We start from the raw sequence: 21,217 nt of genomic DNA, 5'->3' as shown, positions 1-21,217 counted from the left end.
AAAATCTGAGCTAAGTGAGGTTAGAAAGCTCTCACTTCCCTTTTCCACAACAAAAACACAGCAGACTAGAGTTACTTCCACTTTTCAGAGTGACAGAGCTTTAAGTGATATGGAAAATTCCTGGAAAATGTGGTAATTGACCTATTTAATAGCAATCTCATCCTTGGTAGGCATCAAAACAGACATCTGAGTCAATCATTTAGCCTTATGTGTAAACAGAAGGAAAAAAAAATCCCTTGTAGTAGACAATTTGAAACACATCTGTGCCATTTTATAGTATTTGTTGTATGAGCACACGTACAACAAGTATAGAACTTGAGGGAAACTGGGCACCTGGGTATGAAATACACCCTGTTTCCTGAAACCCAAGTAAAAATATAGCCCTATTAAAAAGCTATTCAAGGAGAATTTTGGAAGGGGATGGACTTAAAGAGCATCTAATTTAAACTTTTCATATGGAGATGAGAAATGAAGGAATAGGAGGGAAGGAAGGATTTGCTCAGGTTACAGAGTTATTAGAACCAGGACTGAAAACTCAGGACTGCTTACTCCCAGCTCAGCTTTGCCTTAATTCCTTAATTAGCACCACTCTTTCCCCCTCCATGCCTTCATTTATAAAAGGAAATATTCAGATGAAATGTCTTATATTGAAATAATACTTTTTGTTATTATTAGAACATTATAATTTGTATACTTTATGTGTATGATACATCTTTGTTAAGTCAAAGAATGTACTGATATTCACATTAATGACATACTGTAGTGCAATAACAGTCTGCACATATAGAATATTAATATAAATGTTCCTATCATTTAATAATTAAGAAACACACAGAATTGAGGCAAAATTTGATGGTAGTAAGGTGGATAAAAGATGATAGTTTGATGATATGATAAAAGGGTGTTATTTATACTTAAAGATATGAACTTTGGTCTTCTTTTGTATTTAGACTTACATAAAACTATCTAAAAATGAATGGTCTAGGTAAACAGTGCTGTTTTCAAATTTAAGGAAAGTGAAAGCTACTACTGTTGGTTTGCAAAAAGGTAATCAATACTGCCATGAAAAACAGTGAAACATTTCTGAACACTTGATAAGAAAACTTTAGAACTTTTAGTCTAATTGCTACTTCTTAGCATTGTATAAAAGAGGACAACAGCAGAGGTCCAGCTCACACAGTATTTGATATTACTCTGAAGAATATTTGATGCAAACTCATTTTTCTTAGATGCAAACTCTTACCAAATTTAACCTTGTTAGATGCATTTAGCAGATTTCAGAATCCAATTCAATTTGGGGTAAAGTAGGGAGAATTGTAAATAATTCTTAATTCTTATAATATAATTCCCCTTTTTAAGATAACAAAGCATAAGCATACCATCTTCATCAGTCTGAATGATCGTCTCTTCACTCTCCTTCCTGCCTTCTGGATTGGTTAGGATCATCTTGAGGCTGACGTTTGTATAAGGCGGCAGATGGTTCACAACATGCTGAGGGGCTTTGGGGTCCATGTCCAAACAGTCTGCCTTGCTCTCATTATGACCACGGAAATAATGGTAGCAGATAGTGACATTAAAAGTATGGCAACGAGTAATGTTGTAACCCAAGGATTCCCAGTCCACAGCAATGCGTCTTGCCTGTATCTCAGCAATCTTCAAAGTCTTTGGGGTTCTCATAGGTTCTGAAAAATAAATCAAAGACACAGAAAACTGTCAAATTTACAAAGAATAATCTTGGGAAAATAAAACACTGAGCATTACATAGCACGTGTAAACTTAGGAAAATTTGGAAGTCATCTTTTATTCCTATTCTCTTTATTTACCCATGATCTTAGTATCAAAGGTTTCGGTCAGGGGCTATGATTTACCAATAGGAAAAGAAACGATGTAAAATGTCAATGACCCATAGCATTCAGGAGCACCACAAAAAAATAAAAACCTGGAAATGTGGTCACAATGACTTTATGTGTGCTGCTGTTGTAACTGTTTGATTCCCCACCTTTCTTTTCTTTTGTCATTACTGAGCAAGTGAATTAGCTGATATGTTACAATGGAGACAAGTCATCATGTTCTGCTCTAAGATTTGTCATGTCATCAAGCTATGCTGTATACTAATTAGTCTAATTGGAATACTAAACTACCATTTACAAAAAATGACTCAGATATTAATTAACATTTATTATTTCAGTAATGATGTTCATCAAAGCAGAAAAATATCTGAGAAAAACTGGAAAACATGTGGATATTCACTTTGTCATCTATCCTTCTTGATCTTTTTCAATCTTTTTCTAGGAAACATTCGGGTCTGACAATCCATTCACTGTCACCCACACCAACATGGCAGGTGAATTTCCATTCAACTGCAAAATGCAGGAAGGGCTAAACACTCCAAAGACCGGAGTCCATCCATCACTGCTTCCCAAGTGTACTCTTTCCTCATGCAAGACTAACTTTAATCATCAAATTTCATCAAAATAATCACTCTATGAAAGTCGTGGCCATGGCAAAGTCTAAACAGTAAACAAAACAATGCACAGTACAACTTTAATACACTGATTTTACAAAGAAAAAAGTCAAGACCTTGCTGGTATCTCCCTTAACTCACTAAGAATAGTCACTGCTCTTGCTAAATGGAATCAGTAGGGAAAAAATAAGAAAAATATTACAAAAAGCCCAATTTGAGTGCTTTGGTAAATTTTCATTTTTGAGATTAAAATCCCAGTTCTGTAAAAATAATCAGCAGGACATACAAATGGCAAGCCCAAATTGGGATTTCAATTCAATGTATTTAATGTGTGATCTGAAATACACTCCAGTGGTCATTTAATTTAAAACCTCAAACTATAAAAATACATACAAATATATACACACACATGCAAATTAATCTTTGGTAGAATCCAGTGCTTAGGTTTTAAATGCTGCTGCCAATCTGCTGATTGTTCACAGTATCCAGTCCCCCTATTATACCACTTCTGTTTCACATGTTTTACCTTAAGCATTGTAAGTAGGCTGCAAGAATGACATAGCTTTCTAATCATTTAAAAAAATCTCTTTATGTCCAGCTCTTTGCAAATATTTTCCCCACCAGGCACAAGAGTAATGACACTTTCAGTTCAATCTAGTTAGACTGAAAACACAGTCTTTGGTGCCACTGCTAGCAGCTGAGCAGGCAGTTAGAGGATCATCCTAAAATTCCCAAGTAGACTGTGCGTCTGCTGCCTATCAGGCAGCAATCAGATATGATTTAGTGGCCATATACAGGTCAGGCCATACTTTTTTCTAAAAGTATCTACAATGAGAAAGTAAGATTTCCCCAGTGAACATGTGGAATATATGAATGAAAATCTCCCATTCAGAAATGAGAAAAAACACTAAGAAATATTTATTCCTCTCTTTAAGTTGTTTAAGGTCTAATATTTATGTACTTGCTTTCATACACCACCCATTTTGAATCTGACATTTTCCCTTTTTATAAATTTCTGTTTCCATGTGATTGTTCTCTCACGCATCCTTTCCTTTTATCCCACTATTTAGTTTGCACTTACCCTGCATCCTAACACAACTTAATAAGCATAAAAGAGCATAAAAGAAAGTGAAGATAACACAAATAAATGGAAATGCATTTTGTGCTCATGGATTGGAAGATTCAATATTGTTAAAACAGCAATACTACTCAAAGCAATCTACAGATTCAGTGCAATCCCTACCAAAATTTCAAATTTCTTTTTTTAAGAAATAGAACAAATAATCCTAAAAATTGTATGGAACCACATACACACACACACACACACACAAAAAAAAAAAAATAGCCAAAACAATTTTGAGAAAGAAGAACAAAGTTGAAGACATCACACTCCCTGACTTCAAACTATAATAGAAAGTTACAGTAATTAAAACAGTATAGCATTGGCATAAAAACAGACACAGATCAATGGAATACAATAGAGATCCCAGAAATAACCCCATGTACATCAGTTAATTTATGATGAAGGAGCCAAGAATATACAATGGGAAAAGGACAGTCTCCTCAATAAATGGTTGGGAAAATTGGACAGCCGCATGCAAAAGAATGAAACTGGATCACTGTCTCTCACACCACACACAAAAATTAACTCAAAATGGATTGAAGCCTTGAACATAAGGCCTGAAACCATGAAACTCCTTAAGGAAAACATATGTGGTAAGCTCCCTGACATAGGCGTTGACTATGATTTTTTTTTTAATCTAATACCAAAAGCAAAAGCAACAAAAGCAAAATAAATAAGTGGGATTACATCATACTAAAAAGCTGCACAGTAAGGGAAACCATCAGCAAAATGAAAAGGCAGCCTACACAATGGGAGAAAATATTTGCAAATCATGTATGTTTAAAGGGGTTAATACTCAAAATATATAAAGAACTCATACAACTCAGTAGCATAAAAATAAATAAACCCATTAAAAAATGGGCAGAAGATTTGAATAAACATTTTTTCAATGGCATACAGATGGCCAACAGGTACATGAAAAGGCATTAATCACCAGGGACATGCAAATCAAAACCAAAACGAGATACCACCTCACACCTGTTAGAATGACTATTATGAAAAAGAGAAGAAACGACATGAATTGGAGAAAGGGAATCCTTGCAGAGTGTTAGTTGGGGTGTAAATTGATGCAGCCACTAGGGGAAACAGTATGGAGGTTCTTCAGAAAATTAAAAATAGAACTACCATATGATCCAGCTATTCCATTTTTGGGTACTTTCCCAATGAAAACAAAAACATTAACTCAAATATATATATATATATATATATATATATATATATATATATACACACACTCCTATTGATTGCAACATTATTTACATCAGCCAAGATATGGAAGCTAGCTACCTAAGTGTTCACTGATGGATGAATGCATAAACAAATTGTGCTATACTGTTCAGCCATATAAAGAATGAAGCCCTGACATTTGTGACAATGTGGATGGACCTCAAGGGCATTATGCCAAGTGAAGTAAGTCAGACCAAGAAAGATAATACTGTATGATCTGTCTTATATAGAGAATCAAAATAAATATATAAATAAATAAAGGTAGAAAAAGAACGACAAAGAAGGAAAAAACTCACCAAGTTCATAAATACAGCAAACAGATTGGTGGTTGCCAGAAGGGAAGGGTGGGAGGTGGGAGAAATGGGTGAAAAGGGTACAAATTTATTTTTAAATAAGTTTTAAAGGGAATCTGTGCTACAGATGTATTTGACATAACTTCACTGACAGGAGTTGTGTGTGGGAGGGGCGGTTACCTAAGTAACTTAGGAAATGAATAGAGATTATGAGACAAAAAAAACCCCAAAAAAGTGGATACCCATAGTAATAATTTAAAGTTTACCTTTATGTTTTCTTTCTTAGTTTACCTAACATCTGCCTTTAGGGTGCAGTCACCATAGAGAGATTATATTTCTGAATAGCATACTTAGAAGCCTATTCAAACAAACAAAAAAAGAAATAAGAAAATAAAGAGGACATATGAATGTGAATAAATCGAAATGAAAAGTTGTAAAGAAAAAAAAAAGAAATCTACTTAATAGTGTATGGACTTAGAAGCTTAATTACGAACTCTTCAATCTGCCTGCTGTATTCCTGACTGTGTTTCTACATTTTCTCCTAAACTTACCACAAAACAATTAGAGAATTAATTTCTATTTATAAACTTCAATAATTATAGAAATAAATAGAAATTTTCTTCTCCTAACTAATCTCATTATATCCAATTTCATTTGCCCTCTGGCTTCCTTTATACAACCCCTCTACAGAGCCCTTAAAATTGGGAGTGTATGTGCTAGTAATTCTTTCTGCTCAGTTGCACATCTAGCTGATTAGCTACTACTGGAACTGCCTGAAGGGCTGGATAGCCCTGAGCCAAGGCAAAGTCTGTAAGAACATGGTGTTTCTCTAGGTTTGGAAGAATGAAGAGATGCAAATGTATCTATATGGAAGGACTCAGTGTCAAAAGCAAAAGCAATTCACTACCCCTCTTCTTTTATTCTAATATTTAAAAATGACTTAAATTTTACTCTCACACAACAAACTAAACACAAATATACACATCTAAAATCAAACTCAATTATTTTGAACTCTATGGCAACTGCAGTAACTCAGAGGAAGTCACTGTTTAATTATACTTTCTCTTAATTGGCATGAGACTTCTTTTTTTTTAAATTTCAGTTTTTATTGAGGTAAGCGGGACCTTCTCAGATATCTGTCTACCTACCTCTCTATACAGATACACATACACATACACATATTCACATATGTACTTTTATAGACACACACATACATTCGCACACATGATAGGCACTCTGCTATCCAACTTCTCTGAATTCTATTACATTTGACATGGTCTGGCAACTGCATGCATAAGATTTTTTACATTAGAGTATAAACAGTTCTACTACCACAAAATCCATTCAAAGGAAATTCTACGAAAAAATTTAACAAAATTACCTAAATTCCTCAACCTGATCCATTACTCTTGTGCCTCACCAATAATTGCATTATACATCAGATACATGAACACAAAAACAAAATTCTGAACTTTCTAAATTGGAATATTACTTAAATTGTCATATAATAACTGAAAGAAGGATATTACTCAAAACTGATACATTATATACAAACTGAGCATAAATACTTTTTTAAGGATTAAATAATTTAAAGAAGTGAATGGTGAATGGCACACAGAGGCATAACATTAAACTGGCTGATGTACAGGTAATCCAGTAGGAGATTTTGTGGGGAAAATTGATTGGAAAAACTTTGGATGTCACGGTAAGAGGCTGAACTTGATCCATCAGGTTATGGAAAGTCACTAAGTAGGAAATTAACATAATCAATTAACTACCTCAGAAAAATTAATTTGAGGTTGTGCAGTGCAGACACTGGAAGTAGATAATTCCGAAGACTACAATGTGTTAGGGAAGAATAAGGGGCCAAGAATGAGCATGACCTCCATAGAGACTGGAGGTTACCTCAAGTTGGAAACTGGTGTATCAAGGACAGATCAAAGTTAAGATGGTAAAAGAAAAACCATGAAGTAAAGCTTTCTAGATCCTACTACGTTTTGAAATCTGTGTGTTCGATACACACTCTAATGCAGTTCTTCCCCCAAAATCAATTAGAAGTTCAGACTGGGTGAAATCTGTAAGAACTGAGGACACCAGCAGAGGAATTAAGTTTTAAGGGCATGTGTAATATACTTGGAGAAGATGAGGGCAGGGGAGGTGAGGGAACATTAAGAAGCACATGCAGGAACTGGAACCATAAGCAGAATCCAACCCCTTTCCAATCTATTCTTTAGATGATGAATCTCAACTCCTCTTTTAAGTGTCCTGTGGACAGATGTGCAACCAGATTAGCATAAAGGTCTCTTCCATTCATTCATTTCCAATAATTTTAATAGGAAAACACTACTAAAATTTAAAAACTATTAAATTTTTAAAAAGCACATGCAATGAGAAATGTCACTATTGGCTGGTTATCTTTTCTGCCAATGTTGATCACCCACATTTACTAATATTTCCCATTCCACTTTTCGTTCTATTGTTCACCTACTTACTAGTTGTTACAATCAAAAAAGATATATGAAATCAAGAAGAAATAAAAAGAAATGGCAGAAAACTTACCTATGAAATCTATGACCAGTATTATATAATTAGCAGGTAAATAAATAACATATCACTCCCTGACTTAAATTCTGAACAGCTCAAGCACTGGGTTTTTGCCTGTAATTTTTGTGTCAAATATTTAACCCAAATATTTTATCCTTGATAGGATAAAATGAAGAACGAAATAATTCTATGAAGGTTTAGAAAAATAGAGGCAACATCAATAGAACCTGTTGACTTTGAGGCGGCTCTCAACAGCAAGATGATTTAATAAGTGGTTCTAGATAACAGATAAAAAGGAATCCAATTTTTTAGTATTTGCTAAACAGCACATGACATGACAGGTCAATATCCATGTCCTCTTGTAGAGATAATCTCCAGTTATCCTGAAAGAGTTGTGAAAACAAAAGCTTAGCAGCTACAAGAGAATTGAGGGCAGGGATCATATTTCCCTAGAATCAGTTTTGAATGATAAAACTTATTATCCAGCTGTCAGTCAGAGAAAAACAGAGGATGTCCCAAAGCTCTTGCCAAGGAAAAAAGGAAGATCCTGTCAAAGATGTACACAAACTAAGAGCACTGAAGCATGACAGGGAGCTTTGTGCTCCTGGCTACTTTTTCATCAGAAATCCTAGAAGCTGACTGTTTTCATTCCATTTATTAAAATAAATACAAGGAAAGTCAATTTCTGGACTGCCAGAGAAAATATATGTGAGTGTGAATAATAATAATAATAATAATAATAATAATAATAATAATAATAATAATAACAACAGAGATGAAATTCTGAACAAAAGTGAATTAAAAAAAATAAAAGGAAGAAATCATTGATATTACTTGGGAGAGGAAAAAACTTAAGGTCTCTGGAAGACACAGTCTTTACTTTTCCCGACTGATGCTTTATATTTTTATGCTTTGCTTCATGGTAAGCAATGAAAATAAACACGGTTTTACATTGCACATCTTTTCAACCTTATAGCATCATTAGTCTTGCCAAAGATATTTCATCTCTGCTCCCATGGGTCAAATTGAGTTAGTGGTAAGTTGGTGAGATGACTTGATTAGTACTGTAACGTGAGGGAGCCTCAGGTCCAGGAATAATCACAAACCAACTGTCAACTCTTGGGGCTTTCTCTTGTACTGTTGAAATGACACTCTTGGACTCAGGGAGACAGAATGACAGGCGGTACATGTCTCATTCAGCTCTCCTGCAGAGTCAAAATAATGTTTACCCAGGACCACAATCAGAACAATATCAAGCACTCATCAGATTAACCCAAAATATGTCATTTTCACTGCTTTCAAGAGCCTGAGTGAAGCTCATCAAGTCATCCTAATAAACTTAACATACACATCTTCTTTACAACTATGCTAAGGAAATAGTGTGATTTTTCAAGAATAATACCAAGTGACATGGAAAAGAAGACAAAGATGATTCTTTTTCCAATAAAGAAGTCTAGCTGAATGTCTTATTATGAAACTTAATTCTCAAAATATGGGCAGTTGAAAATTTGGGAATTCATGTATTTCACTTAAACCCTTATGTAATCATATTAGACTATGTTGGAAGAAACATGGAATTACAATCAATGTGTCCACTTCAATTCATCTCTGATAGTGCATATTCCACTTCTGTGCCATAAAATAAGTAAAACTTTAAAAATAAAACATTCTTTAAGGATAACTGCCTACACTTGGATAAAATGTGAAACAGAAAACTGAAAAGGCATTTTCCTTTAGTTTATAGAAAAAGAAGAAAATAACCTATCACTACTATAAAACAAGCTTCATTTTTCACAAAATATTTTTAGCAACAGCATTAATCAGACACAAAAAGGTAGAGTGATTTGCATATAACCATTAAAAAAGCAATATGGAAAACACTGATTTATAAGATGCAGTGTAAAAAATAAGGTGACTTTAGAAGAGCTGTTATAGCAATGACAAAACTGTAGAGGGGATTTTTCAATGCCTTCAACCCAAAAAGAAGAAAAATTACACACTTCTTAGGCTGTCCTAAAAACTGAGGTAAACATCTTGTATCAAGCACAGTCATTGGCCCATAGTATATACTTGGAAATTTTATTTTCTGAACAATAAAGCAAATAATTTTAATATGCTTTAAGTCCAAGAACTAATGAAAATATAGACCTTTAGAACTCAATTCTGTGTAGTAGTTACAGTGGTGACTCCAATTCTTTACCTCTCCTTGTATTCATACTGTTTGCCATGTGACTTTGCAATTCCTCACACCAAAAAATAGAGAGTATATTTCCTCACGCTTTGATTTTGAGCCTATCTTGTAACTTGCTTTGGTCTCAAGAAGGAGACAACAGTGATGGTTTACAGCCTGTATCTCAAGAAGCCCCGTGAGGTCCTGCTGGTTCGTACACTGCCACCATCACTTGAATAAAAGATACATGGGAAGCAGAGCTCAGTCACCCTCGTTGCACCAGCAAAAGCTGGATCAGCCACCTGCCTATCAGATTGTGGTGAGACAGCCAAATCATCAGACTCCTAGTCAACCATTTCAGAAGTATGAGTAATACATGCTTGTTTACGACACTAACAAAATTTTGTGGTGAGTTGTTATTCAGCATTTTGATATAATCCCCATTCCATTTTAATAATCCCCATTCCTAATCTCTTCATTTGGTAAATTACCTTAATATTTGTGTGAAGCTTATGTCATCTCTCTACAGAAGAATGCTCAACACATTTTATTTTTCTATAATGGGTTGTGCTGAGCCACTACATGCTTATTTAGTATTCTTTTTGTAATAGGAACATTTATTAAAAGCTTGACAGGTGCCAGGTACTGTGGTATATGATATATGCTCTAAAAAATGACTTTAAATGAATTTGTTTTGTCTTCATTCCCTGTATGCTCTTTGAGAGAAAGTTCATTTTTTTCATTATGCTCTTATAGATACTAATATATTAAATGTGGACTAATAATTCTATGAGTGAGAAGACATATTAATACCTTATTCTAGGCTATAATAATTGAAAGAGTAATTTTCCAGTGCCCTAATACTTATTACAATATTTTAACTTTTTACATCAATATGATGTTGTAGGTGTCTATAAAAAGTGTACCTGAAACATAGTCTAAACTTCTTTACTTCTGACATATATATTGTTACCCAAACCCTTTTAACACTGCTTAGTGTTTTCCTTAACTACATAATTCTCTTTCAGACATCTTACATCTATTCTTGAATGAGTCAGTCAGTCAATTAAAACTGGAAAATTATTATGAAGTATATTAGTTAATGAAATGTCAAGAGGGTCTGTTTTAAGTGAGGATATCTTATGACATGAAAGCACCCTCACACACCCCAAAAATAAACTACAACAATTAATTATAATGATATCCTATGTAAGTAAAGCTCATTTCACTCCTTACTAAGATCATGATTTTAATACATCATCTTAGGTCTTTCTTTCATTCCTTCTGGAAATCTGCTAAATAGACAAATTTGCTGTTGATCACATTGCTGAACAAGGAAGTGAAACTTTTCTAAACTATAATAGAAAAAAGCTATAGTATACAAATTTTGAAAATGATAGTGGCTATTGACAGCCTTTGATGCATCTTTGGATTTTATAAAATGCAAGTGTCTGGTCACATGCTTACTCAGCAGGAATAGAAAGACATATAAGGGCTGTAGGGCTGATGATTATTTGTCCATTTCCTTTTCTGAAGCCACCATTTATGCTATGCTTTCATGCATGATGAACAGCTTGCAGATCCTTCACATGTAATCAATAGTTGTGAAGTTTTATATTAGGTTTAGAGATTAGGCAGCCTTGATTATAAATTTTATCGACTTGTACAGCTAGTGCAGAAATCCCTGTACATTTTTCAGAGATGAAATTAAAAGGAGATATATGGCCTACACACGCCAGAAATGCCTGTGTGATTATATGGTGTGACCTCTTTATACTCATTCCTCTAGATGAATAAGACCTATCTAGGGCACTCAAACATGAGTCGGCATGTCAACAAGCATCAAGCTGAGTAGTAAACACAGTGAAAATGTGACAAAAAGAATTACAAAACTGCAAGGAAACCTGCCTAAGACTCTAATTAATACAGGAGACTTGCAAGGATTAATTGGTTTGGCTCATTTGTAAATTAGGAAATTGACAGAGATAAGAATAATGAACTCTTTAACTTCTACCTGGAAAATCTAAGCCTATATTAAAACTGAAGATTCATGATCTTTTTTAAGATTGAGGAATGAGAGCCATTGTTTTTAAGTCCTAGAAAAATAAATATGATCACTTTAAAGTTAGCAAATAGCATAGTGAGTACAAAATTCACAACCAAATCTGCTTTATGAATATTCCCACTTCGAATACTTTTAAAGCACTGCAATATATTTTATGTCCACTATTTTAAGGTCTAAGGCTATCCAGAAAAAAGTTAATATGCAAATATCAGGGAAGGCTAATATTTTTCAATTTGAAAACCTTATTTTTCTCTTTTAATGATCTGTTGTGGCTGTCTGAATATTAGTTCACCTTTGTTCTTTGTGAAGTATTTTTCATTCTTGTAACTGAGTATGTCCCAAATCTCTATAAGCCCTATATATGATGACATATAAAGTGGAAATAAGTAGAAGGTGAATCACTTTGACATGCATCCGAAAGAATTCATTTCCTTGCCTTTGAAAATAATCTCCAGCCTGATCTCTGCCCTGAACTCCAGATTTATATATCCAATTGCCTACTAAATGTCTCAACTGGGCTGTCTAGTGGGCATCTCAAACAAATCTGCAAAACTGGGTGAAGGCTATTGCACAGTCTGTTCCTCTGGCAGTCTTCCCCATATTCCAGGTACCCAGGCCAAAAAACCTTGTTCACCCAAAGGCCTTCCTTCATCCTGCACTTCACTTCCACTCCATCAGCAACGCTGAACATTCTCTATGGAACTAGACCCCTTACCACTACTTCTACCACTGCTATTTTTTCAATCTTAGCTGATATCACTTGGGGCTGCAATTAGTAAAACTGTTCCCAAACTAAACTGGAATGAACCTCTGCTTCTTCTTTTACCCCCTCCTTTACACCACTGTCAGAGGGACCCTGAAAAATCCTCTAGTGACTGCCACCGAAGTCAGAGTAAGAGTGAAAAACAGTCATTATGATGGTTTTCTCGGTCACACACATTCTACTACCCACCCTCCCCCCGGCCTTGCTCCCTGACCATGTCAACTCCCACTACTCTCTGTCTAATCTACCCATTAGACTTTCCTAAAACATGCCAGGCACATTCTTGCCTCTGGCAGGGCCTCTGCACTGCCTCTTCTCTGTGACGCAAATGTTCTTCTCCCAGATGTTCACTTGTCTCACTCCCTCTCCTATTCACGCATTCATTCACCATAAATGATGGATGAATGAATGTATTAATTAGTGGATCTTTGTATCTTCTGCAGTCACTAAGTTTCTGGCACATAAAAATTGAGCTACAAATTTTTGCTGAGTGAAAATTACTTTTAATAATAGAAAAGCCACCATTAAAATTATATGTCTGAATTTAGTTGTAAAATGAAATTTAAACAACTGACCATCTGTATTCTCTAGGAATAACATTAACATGTTTTAATACTATAGAAGCAAAGTAAAGATTTCAATTTGAGTAACAAAAATGTCAAATTACTGGGAGAAATCAAGTAACAGGAGGAGGGTAAGGTTATTATAGACCTTTGAAAAACTAAAGTGGAAAATCTTTGACAGAAGGAAGTATACATGTAATGTTGGGAATCTGAAGAGCACACTGAAATTTTTTATCTATCATGAATATCAGGCTAGGTTAACAATATTCATTTTGAACTGCCTATTACTATTTTTTGATCTTTCAAGCATTTTTTTCTTATTTTCTCAACTAGAGATCAAGTTCCTCCAGGGATAGAACATATTTACTATTTCACTTAATCAATGCTAAGCATAGAGTTAGAAAGTGATGAATACATTAACTTCAGGTAATTTTACCCTAAAGGAGTTGTTATGAATTCTAAGGGCTTTTAACATTAAATATCAAAATAACTCTCAACAAGATGGAGAAATAAAAAATCCTTGAAGTCAATGGATGCTTTTTTCAAAGCATAAGAACAATAAACTTTGTTATCTTACATTATTTGATATTCTAACTTAAAAATGAGATGTTCTGTATAAATTGAGTTTAATTTATGAACAATTGATTTTGTTTTAGGTTATACTGTAGAACAGATGGTGTCATTAAACTCATATTAAGCATCTTTTTCACTTGCATGGAAACCTAAAGAAATCGCTCTTTAATTAGAGCCTTAGGGGTACTCTTTACCTTGAGCTTACTCTCAATCAGGCTCTGATTCCTGGCGTCAAATACCGTTGGGTATGGCTTTTATTTACACTTGCCTGCTTGTTTTAGTGGCCTAGAACCAGTTTCATAAGAGTATTTCTTCATCTCTATGTGTTTCTACATGTGATATATTTCTTAAATTACTGAATGTAGCCACAGTAAGAGAACAGAGACCTCCATTGCTGAAAAGACCATAGACGTGAATGAAATTGATTAAAGGGAATGGGCTGTGGAATCAGATTTCAGTTACTTATGTGTAAGTTACTTAACATCTGTATATATATCAGTCCCAACTCCATGAAATGGGGATGGGAGAGTGGTATCTACATCAAAGAACTATAATTAAGATATAATAAGATGCTACATGTAATGTGCTTAAAAATACCTGGTATATTTTATGAGTGATTTGTGGCTATTAATTTTATTATGATACTGTATTAGTGGTCAACTAACATTATCACTTATAAGTATGAAATCCTAGAGAAATTTGGGAAGAGGATTTTTTCCACCAAAAGTGGATTACCTGTCACCTGTGGCTATTTATCTTCTATTCCCCACAGGGAAAGGAAAAGAATTCATTTATAATTTTCAAAATGTCAAGTTAAATAATTTTTTAAAAATCATGATGACTGCAGTATTTTTGAATTCTAAGCAGTCATCTCTACATCTCTGTTCTTCCCATCTTCCATTTTATATGTAATTACTGATTACATATAAATTGTAATTTTAAATGTATACAATTACTGTACACACAGCCAGGTATATTTTCTTGTTTGTTTGTATTTCATTATTCTGGTTCCCTCGAAATAAAGAAAAAAAATTCAGAATGTTATTTTTGCCCATTTTCCTCCATAATTTATGTTAACCTTTAGATTTTAAAAATTAAACAATTAAAACATGAATATGTATTTTTTAAAAAAGCATGGTATCTGATTACCTTACACCAGTTAGGATGGCCAACATCAAAAAGACAAGGAACAACAAATGCTGGTGAGGATGCAGAGAAAGGGGAACCCTCCTACACTGCTGATGGGAATGTAAATTAGTTCAACCATTGTGGAGAACAATATGGACGTTCCTCAAAAAACTAAAAATAGAAATATCATTTGACCCAGGAATTCCACTCCTAGGAATTTACCCAAAGGAAACAAGATCTCAGATTCAAAAAGACATATGCATATACACAATGGAATACTATTCAGCCATAAGAAAGAAACAAATCCTACCATTTGCAACAACATGGATGGAGCTGGAGGACATTATGTGCACTGAAATAAGCCAGGCAGAGAAAGACAAATGCCAAATGATTTCCTTCATTTGTGTAGTACAACAATGAAGCAAAACTGAAGGAACAAAATGGCAGCAGACTCAGAGACTCCAAGAATGAACTGGTGTGGGTGGGTTGGTGGGGAGGGAGGGAGAAGGGGATTGAGGGGTATCGTGTTTAGTATACATTGTGTGGGGGATCACAGGGAGAACAGTGTAGCACAGAGAAGGGACATAGCGGATCTGTTGTATCTTACTACACTGATAGACAGTGACTGCACTGGGGTATGGGTGAGGACTTGATAATATGGGTAAATGTAGTAACCACATTAATTTTTAATGTGTAACCTTCAAAAGAGTGCATATTAATTATACCTTAATAAAAAAAAAAGACATTTGCACCCCTATGTTATATTTATAGTAGCACTATTTACAATAGCCAAGATATGGAAGCAACCTATGTGCCATCAGTAGATGAATGGATAATGAAGATGTGGTACATATACACAATGGAATATTATTCAGCCATAAGAAGAAAACAAATTCTACCATTTGCAACAATATGGATGGAGCTAGGGGGTATTATGTTCAGTGAAATTAACCAGGCAGAGAAAGACAAGAGAAATGATTTCACTAACCCGGGGAGTATAACAATGAAGCAAAACTGAGTAACAAAACAGCAGCAGACTCAGATTCCAAGAAGGGACTAGTGGTTACCAAAGGGAAGAGGTTGGGGATGGTGGGTGGGGAGGGAGGGAGGAGGGGATTGAGGGGTATTATGTTCAGTATACATGGTGTGGGGGGTCACGGAAAATACAGTGTAGCACAGACAAGACAAGTAGTGACTCTGGGGCATCTTACTACGCTGATGGACAGTGACTTCAATGGGTATGGGGGGACTTGATAATACAGGTGAATGTAGGAACTACAATGTTTTCATGTGAAACCTTCATAAGAGTGTATATCAGTGACACCTTAATAAAAAAAAAAGCAAGATATCTGGATTACTTTGCCCATTTTCAGGTCCTTCAAGAATATGTGTATAAGATATTAGGGAAAAATATCTAACTTGGAATAAAAACAGCCCTAAAATTGAACAGAAATCTAACAAACAGAGAACTTTAAGAAAAATAGATAATGCTGTTAAATACAAAGCTTTTCTGCTAAACCAAATCCTTTGAGCCTACCCACTCATTTCCATTTGTGAATGCAAACTATTTTTCTCTACAAGTGAAGTCTTCAATATATCATTAAATAGTAATACTAAAAATTTCAAGAATTTTTGTTTTGAATGTAAAGCTATAAGGAGGGTTGCTTCAAAGGTTTTGTTGTTTATATTCTATATAAATGGTTGCTCAATGACATTTCCAGCAACCAAATGTCATGATTAAACAGTAGCTATTTATCATATTCTAACATATCTAATGCTTTCTTTGAACACTCTTAGTATGTTTTGCAAATACATAAAAAATAAAAAATAATTTGGTAAGTACAAATGATTGAGCACCTAACAAAAGATAGTTTATTATGAATTGCTTAACATACTTTAAAATAAAAAATAAATACCAAAGTAGTTAGTTTTTAGATTCTTTTAAAATTATGATGTCTTGAATATAGACTGTATATCTAGTCATTTACTAATAAATTCTCATAAATAAATTTAAATCTTCAAATAGTTAAATTTCAATAATTAAAGTTACTGATACTTCACTAGCATGCAAGATTTTTGTTCGTGTTTTTTAAAATTTCACATAATTTTTTACATGTAAAAGTAAATTTTACACACAAATGTGCAGGGCCCAATGAAAATCATTAAAATGGAGTACTCAGCAATTGAGGTATGGCAGGTCCAGCTCATTCCCTTCTTTTACATGCTTTAAGAAGGTATTTTTTAATGCATTTTCTGAAGCAATGATCATCATGGAATGTAGTACATCAGAAACATATATTTTCAAGTCATTCTGAAACATTTTTCTTAAAGCACTCACACTTTGATTGTTATAACCATTGAGGGAATCTCTTTAAAAAATGTCATATACACTCTCCTGACATCTTAAATGCTGTATATTGAAAATATTAGCAGGACAATTATTAAGGCTCATCATCATGGCTGTAGTTTTTGATGATACTCTCTTGGTAAAGTAGAACTCTGTAATTTGAGTATCTGTTAGGCTTTCATAATGTCTTCTCTCTTCCAAGGGGACTGTGAAGACAAGAATTATGCCATATTTCTTTGCATCCATCACGGATTCAAGCATAATGCCACATTGTAGATATCTACTTAAAATTAACTTATTGAATCAAATAATGAATAACTGCGTTAGTTTTCAGTAAATGAACACATTAAATCTGTTTCCTTTACAGACAACCATCCCATCTTTTTCATTGATATTCCTTGAGCGGGCAGAACAGCCCAAAGTAATATAATGCAAAAAGTGATGGGGAAATAAATAGTATTTATTTGATGTCTTTAAACATTATGTTCAAATAAAAAAATATATGGCTTAATTTTAAGAGAATCATTAGTTTATCAAAAACTGATGGAAAAAAATGCTAACAGTGCATCAGTTTGCCTTACGATACCCACATACAATTTCATCACAGCTCTTTTAAAAACTGCAATGACAATATCTATGTTAGATAATAATACTTGTGACAATTTGGGATGGGAGAATTTCCAAGCTTCTCCAAGGGAAAGCCTTTTCCCTCCCAGCAGCTGTGCATCACTGAGTGAGGACTCACATGGAGAGGCATAATTGACATGACACCAACTGCTGAGCAAGACAGCAGCCCTCTTTGTGGGCACATGCCAAGGCCACGCAGGGAGAGCCCTCTCTTTTCTCCTTAACACAAATGTATTTCTTTTCATTTGTCAACCATTGCGATTTTCTTTGAATTTTACATGGATCCGAAAGCCATCTCTCTCCTGTTGCAATATGTCCTCCAGCCCTGCCGAAACCCAGCCAGATCCCTGAACAGCACAAGACACCCTTCACACTTCAGTCAAAATCAATTGTTCCTCAACACATTCTTAAGAGTCAATATTGTTTCAGTGCCAATACTGTACTGTTTAAAAATGATACTGTTTACTGCTTCCTCCAAGTGATGCTAAAATAACAAGCAAGTTCAGTCATTTGAGTAAATAAAAATTAGCTAAGACAATTAAATAGTCAATAAAAACCCAATAAAATAAAAGTAAAATAAAATTCAAATTTTTAAATGTGATACACAGTGCACAAAAACAGTGGAGACATCTAAGAATTAAATACATACTGTGTGCTATGGAAAAGGCTTTCAGCATGTATTACTTCATTTAATGCTCATAGCAAGTCTAAAACGCTGGTATTATTTTTTCCCCCACAATTTTATAAAACAAGAAACTGATACTAGGAAGAAGTTGAGCAACTTAATGATGGTTTAGCCAGAATTCAAATCTAATTCTGGCAGACTTGAAAACAATACTCAGTTTCTAGCAGTATATAGAATTTGTATTAAGGAATCTGAAAAATATCAGTAATGATACATACAAACTTTCCCACAGAAAGAGATTAAAATTTACATTTTCTTAAGTGTAAAATATCTACTATGTTCCAGTAAGTTACATTTAACATATTATCTATACAGAATTTGTATTAAGGAATCTGAAAAACATCAGTAATGATACATACAAACTTTCCCACACAGAGATTAAAATTTACATTTTCTTAAGTGTAAAATACCTACTATGTTCCAGTAAGTTACATTTAACATATTATTGTGACCACAGCTCTTTAAATAACACCAGAGTAGCTAAATGCAAATGAACAGCCACATCAGCCTCCTAAATGAGCTCCATCCCTTCCAGGCTTGTCCTTTTTCACTTTCAGAAGTTTGAAATATAAGGTTAATTATGATTTTCAATGTAACCCACTTACATTCTTAATGGTTACATTATTAATGGCACACATCTGCCATAAGAACTGTTATGGTCCAGTTTCTCTCATCTTATTTTAAGCTCTGTGTACAATTACTCACATGTTATATTTGCTTTTTCAATTGTTACATTTTGTTGTTATATGGCAATAATTTAATATGTGCCAATGTCTCAGAATTGATTCATAAAAGCCTAAAGACAGTGATGAACATACGCAGGTCCTTAGCATAAAGAGTGAACAAGTATGAAGTGACAAAACATCATGTGTTTCTTTTTGTGCTAGAACAGGCAGTGATAAAAAGGACAAAAAAATGATACACAGCTTGAGTACTTGAAACTTGGATTTTCTTCTATTTGGTGACCCATTCATCTCTGATCATTGTACTGTCTATAATAAAATTGTGTCAAATAGTGGCTTACATCTAATGACACTTTCTTATCATTTTTGAAACAAGCTCAGTAACCTCTATAAGTAAACCAAACAAGTTCTTACAAAATCAAAGCAAAATGATGTTTTCTGTGATGAAATACTTCAGTCACCAAAGATAGGAAGGGAGCAGCAGTAGACTTCCAAATTCACACTATTTCTAAGAGGCCGCTAAAAAAATTAACAGTAACAATAATGCACTAAAAAAATCAGGGAAGCTATTGACAAAATGTCTATATCAATGAATACTGTCATATGTTGGAGCTATGCAATGCAGAAGAGCAATGCCCATCTCTTGGAAGTAGTAGGGGACATTCTATTTAAGCTGAATACCCCTGATGTACAGAGAATATGCTCCTGATGGATGTGCGGGAAAACGTGAGGGCACAATGCTCCATGACTTGGTATCAGTCATCCTCAGACACCAGGACTACACACAGATACAGGAACAGGGCAGTGAATTCAACACTGGTGTAACACAGCTGTGTATGCAGAGGGGAAAATTGGCACTTTGTACACAGAATTAAAATTCGAAAGTCAATACAGATATTTTATTCATTGAGAACAGCTAAGAGTTAAGCATAACCTATCTGATCTTGATTCAGTGTTGAAGGAAATAAAATGGTGAATAAAATGATCTTGTATTTTCTATATACTGAGTGAAAAATGGGCCATGAATACAAGACTGACGTGTTACACTGAAACACACTGATTTTAGAGGGGAAAGAAGCCCACATAGGTTTTCAAAATAAAAGATAAACACATTTCTTCCTGACACTGCTCATGCTATTAAAGATCATTTCAGTGATTTCAAGTGCTATGCAAAAATAACTCAATTTTATGCAACATACTCAACTTATTGAATAGTCTAAACCTATCTCATTGGGGTCAAAATAGCATCATATTTAATTCTGAGAATCAGAGAGATTTCCTAAGATGACTAAATAGAGATACAAATGACACAGTCACTCCAAGTTTAATCTAACTCAAAACAGAATGGTTTCCTATGCTTTTCAGAGAGAGAGATTGGTGTCCTATTGGTAGGTATATTTAAAAAATACTCAATGCTGCAACCAAATGTGAAAAAAAAATTTTAAGTCCTGAATTTAACAAAAGTGTGCATTAAAGTAAATTTTTTTGTTATATCCTAAGTTAAAACATTTAACTCTCTAGCTTCTGAGTAAGATAGGCTTGCCAACTTAGACTCTGACAGTATGCTAAAAGTGACTTCCAATAAAATATCAACTTAACATGTGTGGCTCCACATCACATCCAAACATCCAGAAGTGATAGTCACAAACTACTCATTAGTGATCATTCCCATCAATCTACAACTATGTGTTAATACTTACTAAGTTGGAGGGCATAAGGAAAAGAGAAAATACAGAATAGATCTAGAATTTCAGATGTTTCTCAGAATATTCATCTTAAATTAACATAGGAGTAACAATGAAAAATGCAATTAATGACTTTATCTGATATGAAACAAATAGCACTTTTAATTTAAAATACAATTTTACTTTTCATTTGGTATCACTAATATACAATCACATTAGCAACATTGTGGTTACTAGATTCCCCCCATTATCAAGTCCCCACCACATACCCCATTAC

At 34.1% G+C, this 21,217-nt stretch overlaps 1 protein-coding gene across 7 annotated transcripts in view; it reads right to left on the bottom strand.

The window, feature by feature from the left end:
• Positions 1–21,217, bottom strand: part of PTPRK (protein tyrosine phosphatase receptor type K) — a 582,621-nt gene that overhangs the window by 116,413 nt on the left and 444,991 nt on the right. For all 7 annotated transcript variants that reach the window (XM_057489274.1, XM_036903846.2, XM_057489272.1 and 4 more), the window contains exon 8: positions 1,380–1,682. In XM_057489274.1, coding sequence (XP_057345257.1) covers positions 1,380–1,682 — 303 coding nt within the window. The remainder of the gene's footprint in view (positions 1–1,379; positions 1,683–21,217) is intronic.

This window comes from Manis pentadactyla, chromosome 12 (assembly GCF_030020395.1).
Source record: "Manis pentadactyla isolate mManPen7 chromosome 12, mManPen7.hap1, whole genome shotgun sequence".
NCBI classification, from domain to species: domain Eukaryota; kingdom Metazoa; phylum Chordata; class Mammalia; order Pholidota; family Manidae; genus Manis; species Manis pentadactyla.
Note: the sequence above shows the minus strand (reverse complement) of the source record. Positions and strands in the feature narration are given on the sequence as shown.